The sequence below is a fragment of the Tachypleus tridentatus genome, chromosome 6, assembly GCF_004210375.1.
Source record: "Tachypleus tridentatus isolate NWPU-2018 chromosome 6, ASM421037v1, whole genome shotgun sequence".
Classification (NCBI taxonomy): Eukaryota; Metazoa; Arthropoda; class Merostomata; order Xiphosura; family Limulidae; genus Tachypleus; species Tachypleus tridentatus.
In genome coordinates, this window is record NC_134830.1 from 111,672,409 (window position 1) to 111,687,576 (window position 15,168).

The window sequence follows — 15,168 nt, forward strand, 5'->3', positions numbered from 1 at the left end:
AATTGAGATTAAATATCTATATATCCAAAAATGTTACAAAAACACACAGGCTTTCATAGGGTGTCCTAATTTTTTCACATGACTGTATGTACACAATGACTCCTTTGTTAACACAGTAAGAAATTGGCAAAAAATTATAAAAACATTAACATTATGTAGAATCAATAGGCTAAAATGAAAAGTATAGAGGTAATAGGTGACAAGGCAGAGCCAGATAAGGTAGTTTTAATTGTACGTTGTATGGAGTTCAAATTGTTATTAGAAGCTGGTCAATTTTAAAAGGTACTTCCTTTAATTAGAAGATGTAAGTTTATTTTGCTAGTGGTAAGATTTTAAATTGATTTGAATTAACATCATGATTAGTACCCTTGTAATTATGCCATCCAAAACTGCAAATTTGATTTTCATAACAATATTAATTTAAATCAATTTAAAATCTTGAACAGATGTACATCAGACCTATAAAATCTTGGCAGAGAAAGTATCTTAATTAATACAAACTTATTTTTTCTTAACAACCTGAAATCCATGCAATTAATATTACTTTAATACAGCCTATCTTGTTAATCTATTAGTTCTGTCCCCTGAATTATTTTCTTTTTTAGCATGTAAATTTTTCATGCATCTTTCAGGTCATTGGTATATAAACTTGATTTATGCCACTTATCCTCCCTGTATCCCTACATAACTTATTTCCAAATATACTCTACATCTCATTGCACTATGTTAATTGTTATTATGTTACTTAAGAGTAGTAATATTTTCATGGCAGTTTTTAAAATTTCATTTTCAGTTGTAATGTATACGCTTCTTTAGTGATAGCTGTGAACCTTCCCTACAGATTCTCTATAACCCCCTTAAGGGTGAAATCCACAGTTTAGCCCCATGATTTTAGATTACTTTTACAAAAAGCATTGAATTTCTGAATCTTATTTTGTATGAATGAAGACCACTGGCTAGAACATTCCATTTTAACAATAAAGCTTTTCAGATTTCAAATTGAATTGTATGTTTTAATAGATACACACTAAGAAGAGTGATTTTTAAATTCACTGTGGATGAAAAAAAATTAAACTATTTGCATCTGTTTTTTGTTTTTAAATTTTGCACAAATCTACATGAGGGCTATTTGCAATAGCCATCCTTAATTTAGCAGTAATAGATTAGAGGAAAGGTAACTAGTCATCACCACCCACAGATGACCACCAATGAATAGTGAAATTGACTGTCACATTGTAATGCACCAATAACTGAAAGGTATTTGCACTTAAACTTTAAAGCTAATCTTCAATATTTATAGGTACAAGTTCAATTTTCTCTGCAGGGTATCCTTTAATGACCATAATTTTAATTATACTTTTCAAACTTTCTTCAAAAGCTTTTACATTTATGTGTACAGAAATCAACTTGTTCATGCATGTTATGATTAACAACATCCACAAACCAAAACCTAATTTGTTCCACCTTAGAGTATTTCATATGTTTGCTGCCAAATGCCCAACCAGTGGATTGCAATGACTTTTAATTATGGACCATGTGGCACATCATTGGGTCACATATTACAAGTGGCTTCAATGAGACAGTTAAATGGATTATATAAAAAAAGAATAGAGTGGTTGGCACTAGGGTAGCTTATTGATTTTATTTCTCACAACGTATGATTATTACCTTTTATTTTACGACCATCTTTGCCCACTTCTTTACTCAGACTGTCTCGTTCACTTTCAGAACAAGAAGCCAAGTCTGCCGTGTTGACTGTCACAGTAGATTTTATTTCTTGCTGAGCCTCCTTCATCTTATCAAAAAATACCTTGAAAAACTTCTCTGAGTTATTACCAGTGGTAAGTTTCTGGTAAATTGATTTCTGTAACCAAAGCAGTTCATACAAGGTGATTACAAAGTAATACCTTTTGATTTTATAGAGAAACTAATTTTTAAAACAATAACTTATACAGTGAATAAAATCAATAATTGTGGAATAAAACAAAGCTTAAATAATAACACATCTTAACACACACAGACTATCTGACTAAACAAATATCAGTATTTGTAAGTATTGAAACACATCATCTAATAACCTTTACCCATCCAACAATTATGATATTTATATCCTATTAAAGTCAAAAGAGGAATGGTTAACTAGTCTCATAATACATAACAATTTTAAAATAGAATACAAAGTTCAAAGATTTTGTTAGTGTACCTTTTTTGGTACTTGTACAGAAGTTCTCCAGTAAAATAAATAGTTTTATATGAAAAAAGCATATTACATGTAGTAAATATTATATTTTATTTTTGTTGTTATTAGATGAGTCTTCTATGAGTTTTATGTTCTTCTGAATTTTTGGTACAAGAATATGGAGCTGTTAAAATTATGATGACCAACACATGTATTCTCATTCTGATTTTTGAGATATGTAAAATTTACCAAACTAATACAACTGAAAATGACAATTATGAACCAGATGAAAATCAGCTGATGAGTAGAAAAAGAAAGGGTTAGAGTACAAGAAAAAGCATATCATCAGGAAAAAAAGATGGATATACAAAAACTGGCGTACTGCTATTTTAAAACTTCTTTACATACACTAAGGTATAATGTACAAAAACTGGTGTACCACTATCTTAACAGTTCTCTATATACACTCTCTGCTTTACCAGAATCACAAGGTTTAAGGCAGAGGTTCCAAAACTATGGTTCACAATAATACTTAAGTGGGTCTGTAGTAATACTTCAATTTTATAAAATTACCATTTACTGAAAGAGTAATGAATAAAATTAAATGCTAAGACTTCATAAAACTAATATAGAAATGTATATAAATCCCAAATTAATAACTGTAATTAATATAAATTTAATTACATTAATTTATTATGCACCTGGCACTATTACCTGTACATCACAAAACACAAGACAATTAATTTCCAGATTGATTGATATTTATAAAACTTAAGTATAGAAATAAGATACATGAGGAGCTGGATCTTTGTTTGAAAGTGTCAAACACTGACTTAAAGAGTCACAAGACTGTTTCACCAAAACAATATCATCCAACACATTAAAATAAGTAATGTTTTTTTAATTTTCAATATTTAAATGTCTTTTCATTGTTCTTTTTTTAAAAGTAGAATCAAGGTATAAAATATGCATATGTTACACCAGTTACATGTGATAAAACTATTTTTAACAAGAGGTGGTTGGTCAACACAGTAAAGAAGTTGAAGGAGGTCTGCCAGATGACAAAATTTGGGAAACCCTAGTTTAAGGTATAATGTTTCAAAAGTTGGTGTCCCAGTATCTTTAGTTCTCTATCATATTCCTTGACTTACCTGAATCACAGGATTTCCACCTTCAAGTAAAGCTATACCAAGTTCCACACTTTCTAAAAAAATTGAATGGTTTGGATTGACCATAATCAGTTCCACTACCAGGTTGGAAGCACCCTCTCTATCTAGGTGGCACTGAACTTCAGCTAGTGTCATTTCAGCACGGCTAAGCAGAACACCACCTGGACCATGTGTGACAACCCCTGGTAATGCACTATTCTTTGCCACCATCAGTTTATTAGGACTAATACGAACTCCACATTTCATGTTAGTTTTGCCAAAGTAACGAATCAACAGTGTCTGTCTAAGTGCTTCTCCCTAAAAGTAAATATTAGAATATTTATTTTAAAATACATGAACTTGCACAAGTAATTACTGAAAGCAATTTTTTTTATTGATATATTTAATAACATCTCTATTTAATTTCTCATACTTATACAAAAACACAACATTGTTACCAATATTGTTAATTACTGTTATACTTAAGAGTATAGATTGTGATGAACCAAATGGTGGCCATAAACCTTGCCTATTTAAGACCACCTCTAAAATCTCTGAATATTAACAATGAATATTTCATAATGTTGGATGAGCAAAATTAAGGCTTCTTGTACTTATAAAGCCACCTAAGTCACTCTATGTGTATTTATAGAATAAATTAAAATTTCACAATTTTAATAAATTTAAGTAAATAAGTTAGTGACTTTTCCAGGCAAGCATGTGTATAGAAAAAAAAACAAATTTTATCACTAATTCTTTCATCTGAGGTCCAAATAATTTCTTTCTTGTATTAAAAAGGATACTTGTATATATATATATATAAAAAAATGGACAATGCACTACTTTGTATATATAATAAGACATAAAAGTAGGTTGTTAGAAATCCTGATGAGCAGTAAAAGTAAATCGAGTATATGCACATCCTACACTTGGTATTGCTGGTGCACAAAATATAGCTAATTAAAATAGTATGATGACACACATTTAATGACAGATATTAAATTTATCTGAATATGCTGAAAAGGTTGCCAAATTTTTTGTTTTACAACTGCAGCAACCCACATTGAGGTTAGTGGGGAACCTGTAAAATGATATATTTGCTTCTGAGCCCTGTCAATTTGTATTGCCAAAAGCACAACATTGGGAAGTCATTTAAACTTTTACCACAGCCTAGAGGACACACACATACTGCCATCTAAAAGGCAGGTACTAGGAGAAAACAATAAGATCATGTGATGTCACAACATCATTTTGAAAATGTCTACCAAAACTATGATTACAACAAAAATATATTACTTTAAAAATTGACAAAGTGGGCCAAGCATCTGAAATAAAAACTGTAACACTTCATTAGCCATGTCTAGAAACCTGCAAAATGTGTCATACATATTACTGTTGTGATATGCTGATTAAAATGGGTGGTTTATTACTAGAAAGTGTGAATCAAGCTTTATAAAGTGTAATCTAGCAGCTTTCACTTTAGATGAAGAATTCATCGAAAAATTAAAGCTTTTTCATGTACTATTACAAAAAGTAGCATATTAATGAGTTATTGTAACTACAAGACAAAATCTATCATCTGCTAATATATCAGTAAAGAGGAATTTAAAAGGAAAACTTTCCATTTGACAGTTTTTATACAAGTTTTGCTCATTGCAGTATTCTTATATTTTAACAAGTTTCAAAATACCAGTAACATTCTTTTCTTGGTTAATCTCATTTTCTACAAAAAATAATGATTACCTTTTCCCCAAAATCAGGATCAAGAGACATCATTTCTTTAAGAGTTTGTAACACTTTTACACAAAGTTTCTCTTCCTTTTCTTCCAACAACCTTTTAGTGTGACCAATTAGCCTTTAAAGTACACAAGTTAAAACATCAGTACAAATGTCATGCTCAAACAAACATTTCTCAAAGCAAAATGTTTATAAATGATGTTAAAAACATAATAATGCAAGTAACACAAACAAATCTTCCTTTAAAAATCCTCTTTTTTCTGTTTTTAGAAACTGCAGCCAGTTATGATACAAGTATAAAAACAGTTGTTTTCTGCAACGAAATCTGACTAAGGACAACATTAATACATGAATTTCTTTATGACCAAAATATTCAGACTTACATAATTATGAAATTAGCACAAGTTTTTCTTTTAATTACCTAACTTGTACTTTACAGACTAGCTTTTCAGAGTAAGCAGCATACAGTAAATTAGTAAATTATTTACTTGGAAATGAAGCCCCCATTTTCACATTTTTTTCGAGCCTCAGTGCCTGGAGGAAAGAGATGTTCAGGCCTATGTAAAACATCCACTAAAACAGAAAGCTCTGACTGGACTAAAGGATTCAGTTGATCCTCTAATAAGGAAACAATATCCTAAAAGAAAAATATTTTCTTAACATGATATTTTAACTCAAATTCTTGCATACCTTAAACTTTCAAATTAATAGTTTTATGAATACTATTAAAGATGTTTACATTTAATATCATGCATAACAAAATAGATAAATCTTAGGACTTGACTGCATTGTCACATTTTCAGACCATCAGTGGCACAGTTGTAAATCAGAAGGCTTGTAATGTTGAGAACTGGGTTGTATTCTCAATACGGCTGGTATGGGTAATAAAGTTCTAATGTTTCTAAACCAACATGTGGATGATCTATGTGTATAACATAGAATAAATTAGTTTTAAAATTCACACAGTTGGTTAGGAATGTTTCTATATACTTATTTTAACTTAAGTTTTTATAAAATTTAAAAATATCCCTTTGCATGGGGCAGTTAGTATTTTTGGAGGAATAATTTTGCAGTTAGTCACTAGTATTCTTTATTTCTCAAAAGTGTAGTTTTTGTCATCAGTAAACCAGAGGAACACAACAGACAGGGACGTCTAACTGTTGATGCCCTTAAACCTGAACTTATTTAATAGTATCATACATATAAATATAGTAAATATAAATGAAATTACATTGAAGTTATTTATTCAGGAATAACTGTGATAAATACGCTCACCTGAAGCCCTTCTATGATACTTCTTTCATTTCGGTATAAGCTCGAGGAAGAGTGTTCACGCCGTGGAGTTCGACTGGCAGACAACCATGCACGAGTGTGCTTGCTTATTACAGAATTTTTGTTGAACATAGAAGAAACTTGGGTGTCTAGATCTACTGGTATGGCTATGCCCCGGTTTCTGGCTATCATGAAAAAATGTTTTGAAATATATAAATAAAATAATACTGAACTTATTCATCTTCACATATCAACAACATGGACATAAATTATTAGCATCTATATATATTATACAGATATTTATTTGGTACATGAATTAAAGAAACTTTTACAAAAACAAACAAACCAACATTTGATAATGGCAGTTTCCAAGTTGCAAGAAAATTAAATTAGAAATTTTGACTCCCATTTGGACTTTATTCAAATAAAATAATAAATATAAGGCTACTTAAAAAAAACCTAACTTTGAAGGTGTTCACAATCATTCCTTTCTTTGGTTTCAACTGTAGCAATTCTGAGCAATTCTCTCAAAGAGAAAAATTAACTGATGATGACAACAGAAAATGTTTTCCTTGAAACTTAACAAAAAGGAACAAAACCAACTTCATCCACACCTAACATATACAACAATGTAGTGAACAGTCATGTTGCCAAATGCTAATTAGATTCAATTAAATTACTCTGATATTCATTGTTATTTCTTATTAAACAACTTCTACTGCATGACAAAAGTTTGCATATATTCTGACAAGTATTTAACTTTTTGATATCACTTAAGAAATGTTCTTTTTCATTTAACTCAATATCTTACCTTCACTGTGTTTGTATGTGTCACATTTTACAGATTAAAAATGGCAAATAAATATAACAAAGAATAATTAAAAAATAACAATTTCACTAGAATTCATCTAACTCAACAATTTTTTCATAGTTCTTATTTTACAAAAATTGACATTATTTTCAGAATTGTAACAAAACTCGAATACAGTTTTATATTATTTGTGCATTAAATATTCTATACTTTTGATAAGATCAGCTCTTAGAACTTTTTTAGAATAAAATTCTCCAATATTCCATGTCTAAAAGCCACCAAGTAAATTTATTCTAATTAAAGAAGGTAGTTTACAGTGAGACTGCATACTTTGTTCATTAGAGTAGACTGCATTTGTAAAAAAGTAACAAAACATAAAGCACAGTGTTGCTACTCACAATAAAAATCCTGAGTATTTGGTGCTTTAAGCAACAGCCCAAGTTGCTTATTCTTAATTCTGAGCTTGTTGATGACTTACACATTTATCAAACATCAATCTTATTAAACAACTCCTCTGTACATAGAGTGGATTTATTTATATATATTTTTTATGACATATTTTTATGTTAATTGATTACAGCTCCGTACACTAAAATCAACTGATACATTGTCATAGCTTTTGGTATTATGTCACAAATGTGAGCTGATATCTTCAGAATTAAATATGTTTAATGTTCTTCACACAAGTATAAAACAACAATTCTGCATCATCAATAACATTCTTGGACAGAGTAGCATAGAATATGCATATAATACAAAAGATGTGAAGTGACATTTTAAGTCCAAACTGATCAAAATTATTTATTTAAATACATCTCTGTTTAGAAATACTCAATACTGTATTGATACCAATAAAAAGCTATATTTCTAAGTTACAGACACAGCATACAATTATTTTACTCAAAAACTATTTGGTAACGTAATGAAAATATTAAAAGAGAAGAGTATAGTGTTACTCCAAAGCAAACTAACATATACAGTGGAATATGGGATTCTTTTTTTTTCAGGTATGAGCTTACCAATGTCGGATAGTGTTTTGACACAGGTTTCAACATTCATTCGTTTATGAAGTTTTAACCAGGAACAATTAGACAGTCGGAATGCTCCTTGAAGCAGTCTCACAAAGACAGGCTGATGGGTCTGTAGTTTATGAGACAAAGTTATTATACCTTGCAGAGCAAGTTGTAAAGCATCTTACAGATAATATTCATTTATGCATTAACAAACTACAGAAACTGTTCTGTGTTCATAAACCCTTAAAAACTAACTCATATTATTCTACAAAAACTACTTTCACTGTCATACTTCAACATCTTAATTCAAATGAAGCATAATATGATAAAACACGCTTTCAAAAACAAGTGGAACTGTAATTATGGCAGAAGTTGTTCCCAAGCACCTTTTCCTTATTGCCATACAATTCATGTACACATTTCTAAGAATATGTCTAATTTTAATAAAACTCCTTTTTATTCATTTACAAGTTTTGATATGAATATGATCTGTATTTTTTGTGAAGGGTAAATTAGAAGCTCATGCAAAAACATAAAATACCAACCTGAACTGTTGTACTCTGATCAGAAAAGGGGGAATTAAAAAATGTGGTAATGATATTCATGACAGATATTAAGACATATTTTTCAAGCTGATAATCAGCATGGCGACGATCATGAGATGGTGCATTACAAACCTAAAAGTACAAAAGGTTATATAAGATATCAACTTTATAATGTCCCTGTTCAACAATATAAGAAATAATATTCAGTATTAATACCTGATGAACTTTCTGCTAGGAACCAGTAAATGCTGTTGTAATTAAATATTAATTGATCCAAGATACATTTAAAATTCATGCATCAGTGTAAATAGATCATTAGTAATAAACAAGCTGTATACATTTACTAATTTACTTGAATTATCCTTCTGAGAAATATGCATTCAATTTGGCTTGATGACTTAGTGACCTAATTAACTGATGTATGTTCACTACTCAATGTGGCATTTTTTTAATTCTGTATTTTTATCTGTGAAAAAAATAAAATAAATTAAAGCTAATAAAATGTAATCATGATAAAATTTGTAAAGACAAAAAAGTAAAATAAATGTATACACATCAATTGTATTTTTAAAAACTCAGAGTAAATGCTTTTATGATGTTATAAAAATTTGAAGAAGCACTTAGAAACATTGAGATGCTAAGATACTAAACACATTCTAATGTCACTGTGCCACAAAAGAGTAGAGTTAAAAGAGAACTGGAACTGAGACCACACAGTAAGAAAACTACACTTCTTGTACTTCTCTATATTTTTTGTAAAAAAACTACAATTGTATTTTCATTGGTATGAGGGGAAAAAACAATTTACCAATTAGCTAAAAGGTTCTTTTGTACATCAAGACTTCTTGTAATAGTTACATTCTTCTGTAGATATAGAATTAGTTGTATCTAATGTTCAGTGATATGTATAATAGTGCAATATCCTAATATTAAAGATGAATCTAATAACTGTTATTTGCTCCAGTGAAAGATGAGTATTTTGAAGGACAGTGGTGGAATAAAAGAAACAAGACATCATGTGAAGTTATACATTTTACAGAAAAACTAGTGGAAAGAACTACTATGTTCATAAAATGATAGTACAATTAAATGAACAAGAAAACGAATGTGATAAACAAAATTGCACTTAAAGAAAACTAAAATAAGTCTATATTTAGAGACAACTTAAAACTTGTGGAACCTACTATAGTACAGAAAACTAATAAAATTAAACACAATCAGCAAATATAAAAAGACACCAATTACAAAGACATGATCACCACGACAAGGCTTAAACTTTCTTAGTATCAGAAATGATTCTCAATGAAAATTCCAAAATTGCCCTCAAAATGTACACTCTCTGTGAAATAACCAATGAATGACAGTTATATCCTAAGAATATAAAAGCATCACTTGTAAAACAGCACTGCCCACACAGGACAATAAAAAAGCAGATATTCTCCTTATACAAAAAGTAACACCTTAGTTTGAATTACCCCAACTTTGATCAGACTTACAATGTTCCAAACTGTAACTTTATTTAAAAAAAAGAAGAGTAAAACCTGTCTAAGGCAGAAACCTGTACAAGCCAGAAATATCAAAATTTTGCAGTATTATCTTAAGTTTTCTCCTATAAAAGGCCCTCTATATGGCAGAACCTGCATAATGCAGACGTAAAACTATCTTTCACTTACCCTCATCTATCAACAAGCAGGATTAGAACCTGAGTAAGGCAGAAAAATGTTTTTGATTAAATATTAATTTCTTTTTCGATTACTATTTCTTTAAATATTAAAACTTTTGAGAATTTATTAATATTTAAACAAATTATTAATTAAACAAGACATTTTGTTACAGTAAGTATTGGTTAAATATATTGTTCTTTGTTCTGCCATCATTATTTTTGCAGTTAAATTAAATTCATGATTTATTGAAATATATTTGTCTTATGTGCAAAATTGTATTCTTTAAATAATTCTCATAAAAAAAGTAAATTCCTATCTTCCCTAATTTTAAAATTTAGGGAAGATTTACTTACTTATGTCATTTTTTTTAAAAAGTTGTTTGTTATGATGATTCTAGTGAAATTCAAACTCTGATTGAGAAGATTAATGCAGATGATTCTGTGAATGCAGAAAGTTTTATGAACATTGACGAGAATGTTTTAACAGAAACTGATTTAAAATCTATAATAGAATCACAAGATGGTAGCAATGTGAGAGATTCAAAAGATAAACAAAATGGAAAAGATTGTGAGGAAATAGAAATTCCTACTTAATTGCAAGTGTTAAGTTATATTAATGCTATCAAATTGTATGCAAAAAATGAAGGGGGAAATGAACTTCATGAAAAGGTTGTAGAATTGACGTTCTCTTTTAACCACATGGAAAAGCCCATTAAATAAACAAAACAATTAAAATTAGACACTTTCTTCAAATAAATTTGATTAAGAATTTGTGAACTTATGTGTATTTTGAATGTCTATTTTTGTTTTTATTCTAATAATTATAGCATAAACAGTATAACTTTATTCACAAATGTCTTACTTCCCTTGAGTCAAGTAAGTATAATGTTCTGCTCAAAAATTACATATAATTAAAGAAATGCATATTCACTGTCTAAGCCAGAAAGTTCACTCGGGCCCAAGCGACTAAGCCTTAGGCAGGTTTTACTGTACAAGATGTAAGCTCAATAGATAAGAAGATATGATACCTGCCTACCACAATTGTTCAAAATTAACATTTATTACAAAATAGAAGTTTTGCTTAAAGACAGATTAAAGTAATTAATTATTGTACATAATTATTTGCCACTAAAAAATATTTATTTAAATTTATTCCACTCACATAAGTTACTTTTACTTATGGAAGCATACCATAGCCATGTCTATGAGAAAATTCTCAAAAAGAGTCCAAATATGATTGCTGGTATAAATTTCTTTCATTTCTACTTCTGTGTCAATGAAACAGTGGCTTAAGAAATTAATATAAGCTCCCTTCACCTGAAAAAAAATAAAAAAAATAAAAATAAAAATCAAAGGATTATCTTCATATTCATGTCTTGACCAACAAGTATCAGAAGCTACCATAAAAGTGTAATTCTGGTAGCTGTTGAATTATTTTTAGTTTTTATCAAAAAATTATTTTACTTAATAATCTTGTAATTTTGTCTATTATTTGGGATGCGGTTTAAATATTTTCAATTATTCAAAACCAAGTTTAAACAGTTAATAGAATTGTGGGTGCTCTATAATTTTTATACAAACACTTTGATAGCATGATGAAATGTAATTAACACAGTATGAAATGTTTATCTGCTAGTTACCTGATTTATTCATAATTATTTTAAATATTTTCTTATTTATTAAAACAATAATTTGTTTATTTGCTTTATAGCAAAGCCACATTGATCTATCTGTTGTGTTTATTGGAGGGAATCAAACACCTAATTTTAGCATTGAAAGTCCATACACTTACCACTGTCTCACCAGGGGCAAACAGAATAATCAAAAGTTAATTGAAATAACTAATACTTTATGACTTTACCAATATTCTGTACATTAAATTCTAAATACAAAGCATTAATAGTAAAGAGCATTTTTTAATACTTTTTCAAGTAAAGTTAAAGTTTATTTCTGAAACTGGAAACATAATGGATGAAACTAGGTAAACATCATGGAACAATTATATGAAGTACTGTCAGTCTTTGAATTAATACAAGTTTAAATCATACAAACAACCTAATACCTCACCACTTTAAAGTAGATAGCTTGATTCAACTAAGTCCAAATGAAAAGAAAGATGATATGCAAAACCAACAAGCAGCCTTCATTTTTCAAAGTGTGAAATATATTGGAGACAATAATTCAAATTTTAAGTTTGGCATGCAACTTGAAACACTGCTCTATCTTGTGTGTTAGTTTGAGGATGCAAGCTAGGTTAAAAAAAATTGACTATATTCAGCTATCCAGTTTAACACTAGCACTAATCAGCCACAAGCTATTTATTTAAGCTCAACCTTTAGAGAAAATGTAACAGTAAGAAAATATTTATAACTTCTGAAACTTCAGCAGATTGTTACATGTGGTTATACAATACTTGATAGATAGACTTAAGTGTATAAATGTGTCAAGGTTTTAAAAATACACTGAGCAACTTCCTGTATAATACAGCTAGTTACTGCTGCCACACAGTCATCTACTGATGGCTCACAGGGCAGGTTCAAGTTCTGCGAGAGAAGTGAAAGAGGCCAGTTTGCTTGATCCAGCTTCCACCGAGGCATGTAGGTTGGGTGGCATCAACCATAGCCAACCTTTTTCAAAATTATAGGAAAATAATCACTGCCTTGTGGATTATTCTTAACCCTCCCTGAAAAATGGGAAAATAGTGAAGGGGAGCAAACTGAGAGATCAATAGCAAAAAAGGACTGACTTGGTGCATGAAAATAAGTATAAGAACCAGTATTGAAAAGAGAAAGATTGTGATCAGAGAGCATATGATCTACAGAGTGACCCCTCCTATCAATAACAGCACTTCCCCAGAGGGGATGATGTTCATTAAAGTCCCCAAGGATTAGAAAGGGAGACGTCAACTGTTCAACGACAGCATCAAGGTCTGATTGATCATAGGTCACTCCAGGTGACAGCTAGACAGAACAAACAGTGAAGGTACGACCTAAGGAAACATTGATGGCTATGGTCTTCAAAGGTGTGTTGAATGACAAAGGCAGGGTGGGCACATGCTGATCAACCAACAGTGCCATCCCTCCATGTACTTGTCCATCACACAGCCTATCATTTCTCTACAAAGAAAACTGCCAAAAGGTGACTGTATAGGCAGGTTTCAAAAATGTTTCCTGTGAGAGAAGACACAGAGGATGGTAAACAGCATTCAGTGTTTGATGTCATCCACATTAGAACATAAACCTCGACAGTTCCATTGTATCAAGCTGGCCATTTTAATTTATGTATAGGCAAACTGGGTGGAGAGCCCTTCTGTTTATGACTACATCTTTTTTATTTGCTGTCTTTATTTGAGGGAGGTCTGTAGACCTCCATGGATACCGCCCTGGGCCAATTGGGCAGGTCTTTGTTGTTGGAAAAGAATTTCAACCACTGAGGATGTGAATGAATGATCTTTTGGCATCTTTGGGTGGAAGAAGAAGATATACCCGAGGAAATGCCCATACCCAGAACCAAAGGAAATGGATCTTGGAGTTTGCTGAAATTAATGTTACGGACAGAGATGCATGTTGACATTTATTCAGCATCTTTTTTTAACCATGGAGGTCCAAAGACTTTCATTTATTAGGAAAATGATTATTTTAGAGGCACAGAGAGATATGTCTGCACTCCCACTGTAGTAGTGGAATGAAGTGCAACAGCATATGTCTGACATGAAGTGGTGGACTGCAACAATTGAACCTCAGGGTAAGTAACATTTTGAATTGTTTTCAAACATTGCACCTCTTTTCTTCCAATAATTTAGGGCAAGAAAAAAAGTATGATGGATGAGAGCCATTGCAATTAATGCAATGAGGATCTGCTTTACACTTATAGGCATTGTTGTTCTTGCCACCACAACGAGCACACATCAAAGAACCGCAACATGACGTCTTCAAGTGACCGAAACACTGACACTGGAAACATCGGAGAGGGTTTGGAATGTATGGCCATCCCTTGCAATAAAGATAACCTACCTTGATGGTGACAGGTGGATGCAATGATGTAAATGTTAGAATAAGGACATTGGTCGGCATCATAATTCCATCTTTGATGAATTCAAAGTGGCATGAGGCGTAACCTCAATATGTACATTACCAATCGCTTTTGAATGCAAGAGAAATTCATTGTGTCGAGATGTGGATGTTTCCACCAATGTGTCACCACAGCAAAGTTTCTTTACTAACTTTGGTGAGCCAGCAAGTCCTTCTAATCCCTTCTGAATGAAGAAGGGAGACATCTGCCTTATAGGTTTGTCTGAAAGAGAATGTAGTATAAGAAAACGAGGCACAGGTGTTATAAATGTTGAAGAATGCTGCTCAGAATCTTCAAGATGTGGTCATTTACCTATGGACTGTTTTTTCACTATTTTATTTAAGTTTTTATTTGGAGGATACATAATAAAAAATATTTTGCTGACCACTGACCCCACCCACCATGGAGCCCTACATGGAATGCACTACAATGCCAAACAAGGATGCTGCAGCAATGCCAGGGTTTTGTGAGCACTATACCCAAACACCAGCATCAGATACAATGTCCACAACTCTTGTTGTGAACATCCAACACTGGTAGTTGGTTGACCTTAGACCAAGTGGACCAGCTGACTGACCCTATGGGGGGGGAGGCACCCCAAAACTGCCTGTCTACAGGAAATAAAGACCAAAGTGGTGTGTTGGAGTTGGACCCCTCAACCACCAGGATCCTCTCCTCCCCTTCGTGGGTCACCACACATGACAAACATGTGAGTGGATGTTTAGATCC

At 31.2% G+C, this 15,168-nt stretch overlaps 1 protein-coding gene across 9 annotated transcripts in view; it reads right to left on the reverse strand.

Annotated features, from left to right (window-relative positions):
• The window catches only part of Itpr (Inositol 1,4,5,-trisphosphate receptor), a 123,351-nt gene that overhangs the window by 30,449 nt on the left and 77,734 nt on the right, over window positions 1-15,168 (reverse strand). For all 9 annotated transcript variants that reach the window (XM_076506977.1, XM_076506976.1, XM_076506980.1 and 6 more), the window contains 8 exons: window positions 11,560-11,685; window positions 8,706-8,837; window positions 8,167-8,287; window positions 6,340-6,521; window positions 5,553-5,701; window positions 5,071-5,182; window positions 3,331-3,645; window positions 1,669-1,864 (listed from right to left, as the gene is read on the reverse strand). In XM_076506977.1, coding sequence (XP_076363092.1) covers window positions 1,669-1,864; window positions 3,331-3,645; window positions 5,071-5,182; window positions 5,553-5,701; window positions 6,340-6,521; window positions 8,167-8,287; window positions 8,706-8,837; window positions 11,560-11,685 — 1,333 coding nt within the window. The remainder of the gene's footprint in view (window positions 1-1,668; window positions 1,865-3,330; window positions 3,646-5,070; window positions 5,183-5,552; window positions 5,702-6,339; window positions 6,522-8,166; window positions 8,288-8,705; window positions 8,838-11,559; window positions 11,686-15,168) is intronic.